The sequence below is a fragment of the Histomonas meleagridis genome (assembly GCF_020186115.1).
Source record: "Histomonas meleagridis strain 2922-C6/04-10x chromosome Unknown contig_44, whole genome shotgun sequence".
NCBI lineage: Eukaryota > Parabasalia > Tritrichomonadida > Dientamoebidae > Histomonas > Histomonas meleagridis.
Genome location: NW_027150887.1, coordinates 340,342 through 347,312, shown reverse-complemented (window position 1 = coordinate 347,312; position 6,971 = coordinate 340,342). Strand labels below are relative to the sequence as shown.

The 6,971-nt window shown below is 28.5% G+C and overlaps 2 protein-coding genes across 2 annotated transcripts; one reads left to right on the top strand and one right to left on the bottom strand.

The window, feature by feature from the left end:
- Nucleotides 1-313: 313 nt before the first annotated feature.
- GO595_006418 (40S ribosomal protein S13) lies at nt 314-769 on the top strand (the record flags this gene model as incomplete). Its single annotated transcript, XM_067919769.1, has 1 exon — nt 314-769. The coding sequence occupies one exon, from the start codon at nt 314-316 to the stop codon at nt 767-769; it is 456 nt and encodes a 151-aa protein (XP_067773296.1).
- Nucleotides 770-4,769: 4,000 nt separating this feature from the next.
- Nucleotides 4,770-6,455, bottom strand: GO595_006417 (Methyltransferase FkbM family; the record flags this gene model as incomplete). The annotated part of the gene is made up of 1 exon (XM_067919768.1): nt 4,770-6,455. The coding sequence occupies one exon, from the start codon at nt 6,453-6,455 to the stop codon at nt 4,770-4,772; it is 1,686 nt and encodes a 561-aa protein (XP_067773295.1).
- Nucleotides 6,456-6,971: the final 516 nt, after the last annotated feature.

Sequence of the window (6,971 nt, the reverse complement as noted above, 5' to 3'; positions counted from 1 at the left end):
CCAAAGCTACAAATAACATATGTTCGTTATACCACAAAGATAAAACATATGATGGGAGTTAATTACTACAATAAAGAAATATTTTGAGTATGTCGAAAGCTTAATAATTTTTTATATATTTAATATATAAAAATCATATGCACATGAAAATATATAAATATAAGCTATATTCATCCCTTGTTATATTAACATTTTTTATTTGTGTGAAAATTTTAGGTTGATTTTTGATTGGATTTCCAAAAATTTTTCTCTTGATTCAAATTGTTTATATCGAAAAGTGCTGCTTTAACGGTTATGGTCAGCCTTTGGAAAAATGGGACGTCTTCATTCCCCAGGAAAAGGTATTTCAGGTTCAACAATTCCTTACCGCAGAACAGCTCCACATTGGCTCCAACTTTCAGGAGAAAATGTTGTCCAACTTATTTGTGACTATGCAAAGAAAGGAATCAGACCATCTACAATTGGTGAAAAACTTCGTGATAGCCACGGTGTTGGTCAAGTTCGTGCAGTTACAGGTAATAAGGTTCTTCGTATTCTTAAAGCCAACGGCTTAGCACCAGCTCTTCCAGAAGAATTATACTATTTAATCAAGAAAGCAGTCAATGTTCGTAAGCATCTTGAAAGGTCCAGCCATGATATTGATGGCAAGTACCGCCTTATCCTCATTGAAAGTCGTATTCATCGTCTTGCACGTTATTACAAGTCAAGGCGCATCATTGCACCAAACTGGAAATACAATGCCCAAACAGCATCTGCTATTACAGCATAAACGTATCATTTAATAAATAAAACGTAATCACCAAAACATATTTTAATTGAAACTTAGTTTCAGGTAATTCTAGTTGAGCATCGAAGAGGTCAGCCATAGCGAAATAAAATAAATGAATCAATAATATACTTCTTAACGAAGAAAAAAGGACTTAAAAACGATTGGAAAACGGTTAAATTGAATGTTTATGCAAATTGTCATTCAAAAAAATTTTTCATTCTTGCCACAATTGTTTGGGAAAAATTAAAAAATGAAAGAGAGTTCTGATGAAAAGCCAGCTGTTGATCAATCATCTCGTTTATGTCCGACCAAGTTTATACAAGATTTAGAAATTCTTGAAGAAATTATTTTTGATTTAAATGAAGATAATATTTCTGAATCTATTAATTCAACAATAACTCTAATAAATAATGATGAAGATATATCTTCTTATTCAAATATAATTCTCAGTCGAATAATATATTCGTCAATACTTTCACAAATGAAAGATTTTAACTTATATATTAATTTTATGAAACAAATTGAAAACAAAGAAAATAATCATGAGTTAATTGATACATTTAGAGATTTCCTCCTTGATATAGACTCACAAGAATCATATTTTATTCTTGAAAAAATGATTGAAATGAATTTAGTTTCTGCAAAATCAGTTGAAAACAAAAACACTTTTTATTTCGCACATCATTTTCCTTCTAAGCCAATAAATATTTTACAACAATACAATGTTTATGAAAGTAGTAGTTATGAGAAACTATCAAAGAATGATTTTGAACTTCATAAGAAATTAATTAAAGAAGGAGTTAATCCGAATGAAATTGCAAAAATAATTCGAAATGATGAAATAGAAAAACTTCAAGAAATATCATCACGAGAAAATTTTAATTTTAACCAATATATAATGCCATCACTTTATGAAAGATGTTCTTATATTAATGAAAAAAAAGTTTCTTTAATTGAGTATGCAGCATTTTTTGGATCTGTTAAATGTTTTAAATATTTACTTATGAATAATGCAAAAGTAGAAGACACAGGTAAATATGCAGTTGCAGGTGGAAATTTAGAGATAATTCATTTATGTCAACAAAATCATTCGGCATTTTACAAATCATATAAAGAAGCAATTGAATTTCATCGAAATGATATCTTTCATTATCTTTATGATAATCAAATTTTCGGATATTTTTCTGTCAAATATTTTATTAAATTCTTTTTGTCAAATAAATTCATGAACTTCAAATTATTTAACTTTTTCCTTGAACAAGAAGTAGTTAATATTAATGCTAAATATGTTTGTTTATTATTAATAAAATTCATATATATTGTTTTATGTTTCAAAATAATTTACGATAATTATTTAAATTATTTCAAACAGCTCTTATGTATGCATCTGAAAACGGGAATATAGAAATAGTTAAATTCCTTCTTGATCAAAAAGGAATTGATTTTAACGCTAAAGATATTTATATATATTATTTAATATTTATTTGTTTTATTTTGGATTTATTTTAATAACATCATATATCAAAATAATATTTAGGAATTATTGAATTAATTTGAAACAGCACTTATGCGCGCATCTAAAAATGGCCACATAGAAATAGTTAAATTATTTCTTAAACAAAAAGGAATTGATTTTAATGCTAAGGATACTTATTTATATTATTTAGAATTTGAAATTATGATTTTATGGAAATTTTACAAAATATTTAATACAGCACTTATAATTGCATCTAGAGAGGGATTTATAGAAATAGTTAAATTACTTCTTGAACAAGAAGGAATTAAAATTAACATCATCGGTATTTATTTGTATTATTTGAAATTTGTTTTAATAATTTTATATTTCAAAATAATATTTCAAAAATATTTAAATTATTTCAATCAGCTCTTATAGTAGCAACTTTAGGCGGCCATACAGAAATAGTTAAATTACTTCTTAAACAGAATGGAATTGATATTAATATTAAAGATATTTATGCTTTATATTTTGTATTTATTCTGGTCATTTAATATCTTTAAGCAAAATATGGAAACTATTTCAAATATTTCAAACAGCGCTTATAAAAGCATCTTTATCTGGCTATATAGATATAGTTGAATTACTTCTTATACAAGAAGGAATTGACATTAATGCTAAAGATATTTATATGTTTTATTTGATATTTATTTTAATTATTTAAAATTTCAAAATGATGTTTGGAGATTATTTGAAATATTTTGGACAGCATTTGCTTATTCATGTAAAAATAACCTGAAAGAAATCGCCGAATTACTTCTTGAGCAAAAAGGGATTGATATTGATATTAAAAATATATTTTTATTTTTTTAGATATTTGTTTAAACAATTTAATATTTCAAATTATTTAATGCAGCACTTATATGGGCATCCAAAAATGGCTACATAGAAATAGTTAAATTACTTCTTGGGAAAGAAGAAATTGATGTTAATGTTAAAGATATTTATTTCTTATATTTGTAATTTTTTTTTCAAAAAATTATATGGAAATTATTTATATAATTTAGGACAGCACTTATGATAGCGATCAAAAATTGTTTTATAGATATAGTGAAATTACTTCTTGAACATGAAAGAATTAATATTAATTCTCAGGATTTTTGTTTATTGAATTTAATATTTATTTTAATTATTTTATATTTCTAATTAACATATGGAGACTATATAAATTATTTAGAAGCCCACTTATTTTAGCATCTTTTTCTGGCTATACAAAAATAGTTAAATTACTTATTAAAAAAGGAGGGATTGATGTTAATGCTAATGAAATTTTTAAACTTTTTTTTGATGTTTAGAAATTTTATTTGGAAATTATTTAAATTATATAAAACAGCACTTATGATGGCATCTTTAAATGGAAATACTGAAATAGTTAGATTACTTCTCACAATAAAAGGAATTGAAATTAATGCTAAAGATATTTATATGTTATATTTTCTGTTTATTTTCATCACTTAATATTTTATGTCAAAATTTGGAAATTATTATAAATATTTCAAACTGCACTTATGAAAGCATCAATGTTTGGTTATACAGATATCGTCAAATTGCTTCTTAGACAAGAAGGAATCGATATCAATGATGAAGATATTTATTTTTTGATTTTAATATTTATTTTTATTATTTAATATTTTTAAATAATGTTTAGAAATTAAATATAATATTTCAAACAGCATTAACTTTAGCATATAAAAGCAAAAAAAAAGAAACAGTTCAAATTCTTCTTGAAGAAGAAGGAATTGACACAGAGAGTTTGGATATTTATGTTTTTGATTTAATCTTTATTTTAATAATTTTATATTTTAAAATAATATTTATAAACAACTTATATAAATTTTGATAGTCTTCCCTCACAATAACTCATTTAACAAGAAGCGCTTTGTTAAGTTTCTCTTAAAATTTATATATAAAACGTGCGGGGTATAATAAAATTTACTTTAATATTGAATTTCAATTTTGTAATAAAAAATTTGTTATAACATTCATGTGCAGTGTTTTTCCTTTTGATTAAAATATAAAAGGATTCTGTCAATTTCATTTTTCTAATAAAACTATTTATGTTATTTATATCATACACATTGATATTAAATATATTTAATAATAACAAAATATGTTAATTTTTAAATTTTCGAAAATTTACGAAAAGTGACATATTATTTTTAAGCAGCATAAACGGCCAAATAAATTCAGAAAAACTTAACAAAACACGCACACAAATTTTGTGTTTGCTTTCAATTACTTTTATTTCAATTTCATCGTAGCGGTTTTTTGAATACCCTCTCATCCAAAACGATCAATTCCAACACAAAATGAACGACGTCGTTTCTAAAAAGACGATAAGTATTCAATCCGTTCCTTATTTTCAACCCAATTTTCTTTTTCCTGCAACCCGAAGCTAAAACTCGTTCTCTGCCATATTACATAACACAAACGAATGAGTTGGTCACCGCCGGTTTCATCTACAGATATTTTTATTATATCAAATCAAAATGTCACTTCTCTGAAAGTATAGTTCACCAATCCCCAGTCGTCTCTATCATAGAACGGGGCGCACGACAAACAGTTTCCCAAGCAGCAGTAGTCGTGTTTGGACTCCATTTCTTTTGGGAAGTATTTTCTCCTTTTGTACGAAGTTTGGTGCGGCTGATGGAAGAACAGCGGGTGGACGAACATCCGCATGTACCCTGGCAGCAGCTTCAGCATCCGCGCGATGAACACCGAGTCCGTTGCAGGGTTCGCGGGCACTTCGTTGAACCCCTGCATTGCGTCCCACATTGTCCTCGAGAGCATTTGGAAGTCGCCTGGTGCGCATGACGCTGCCTTAGCCTTATATTCGTCGCATGAGTCGATGACTGCGAAGCGATTATACACTCTGCACCACTGGTTGACGCGCATGTGACTTAGCTTCCATGTTTCGGACATTATCTTAATGAAGTCGTTCATTGACATTTGGTGCGACGACAATGTGTATGGGTATAAATCCCATCGATTACCTCTGTATATGACAGCGGTGTTAAACTGATGCGCCGCAACTAACTCAAAGAACTCCGTAGGAAATAAACAGTCCGCGTTCGTTGTTAAGATGAATTTACCTAATGAACGACGTGTGCCAATGTTCTTAGCGACGTATTCAAGGAATTCATATTGCGTTTGATAACGTTGTTCTAACATTTCATGTATGGATGGTGGCACGATGATGAATCGTATTTTATCTGATATTGTCTTCGGTATTGTTAATATTTCGGATAATAATTTGTTGTTTGTTGGCGTCGCATAATCAACAAAAATAACTTCGACTTCTGCTAATGGAACCATTTGTATTGCATAGTCAATTGCATTGATGAAGTTTTGGATTCGCTGTTCAAAGCCAATGCCATAGCCATCATTACGCCCCGGTACTACTATTGATGTATGAACTTTCTTCTTTAAGTTTCCAATAATTCGGAAGTTATTATATGAGTTCTTTATCATTTCTTTAATATTAACATTTTTACCAATGTATTCTGTTACATTATATTGAGTTTGATAATTTGGTACATTATGCGGATAATTTTTGAAGTTTATTGTACAGTTTGGTACATTCGCTGATGTGACTGCATGTTTAATTGCTGTTTCAATATCAATCGATGAATAACCTCTAAGTAATACATCTTCTTTAACATTATTGTGATTAAGAATATATTCAACAACATCATCAGCAGTAACACTTTCATACTGTAGAAATGGTATATATTCAATGTTACTATACCCAACTTTTTGGCACTCGCGAACTGCTCTCATTGTCGGGTTTTCGAGATCTTTAATTGCTTTGGAGTCAATGACATATGGTATCTCGATGATATGACCTCCATTTTCTTTCATGATTTTAGTTTCACCATATAATGGTTGTGTTGTAACATATAAAAATGGAATGTTTTTGTCCTTGAAATATGTGGTTAAGCCAGTAAAATACTTTAGAACTATATCGCGTGTATAGCCATAGCCATCTGATGAAGTATGACGTACTAACGGTGGTTGATATGTGATAATTGCTTTGGTGATGTTAACTGTGTTTAAGACTTTATAAGTGTCCGGCATAGAGAAGTCAATTTCATTAATACCGTTGACTGATACATATGGTATATCAAGTTCTTGGAATTTGCGCTTTAAAGATGATCCTATAACTGTCATTCCTCCGACTATTAATACATGAGGCTTTGTCAATGTGTTTTTGTTGATGTGTTTATCAAAAAGAAGTGAAAATTCATTGCTAAATTTTGTACGATTAATGCATGTGTCATTAGAAAGATATTGTCTATACTGGAAATTAGGATTAGTTGTGTACGGCCCTGTCTGCGGTATTGTTATTGCTTGATATGGATTTCCATTAAATTTTAATTTTATATAATTAGTGATCGTTTGAATGTTTGCCGAATTAGAAATAAACGAAAAAGACCAATAGAATGCGATGGGGAAAACAAATGGTATTATGACATATATGTAAAAATATTGAAAAGTCATAATAAAATGTTCGATTGCTAAAACCGTTAAGCAATGTCATCAACTAATTGAGGTTAAAGAAACAGGATTTTGATAGTGGGCTTTGAATGGTTGGGATAGGCGAGCTTTTGAAAATCTGGAGATCATCGCACATTTAAGATAAATAAAACTAAATTTCAATAGGACGATTGAAGTATTCAGAAGAAA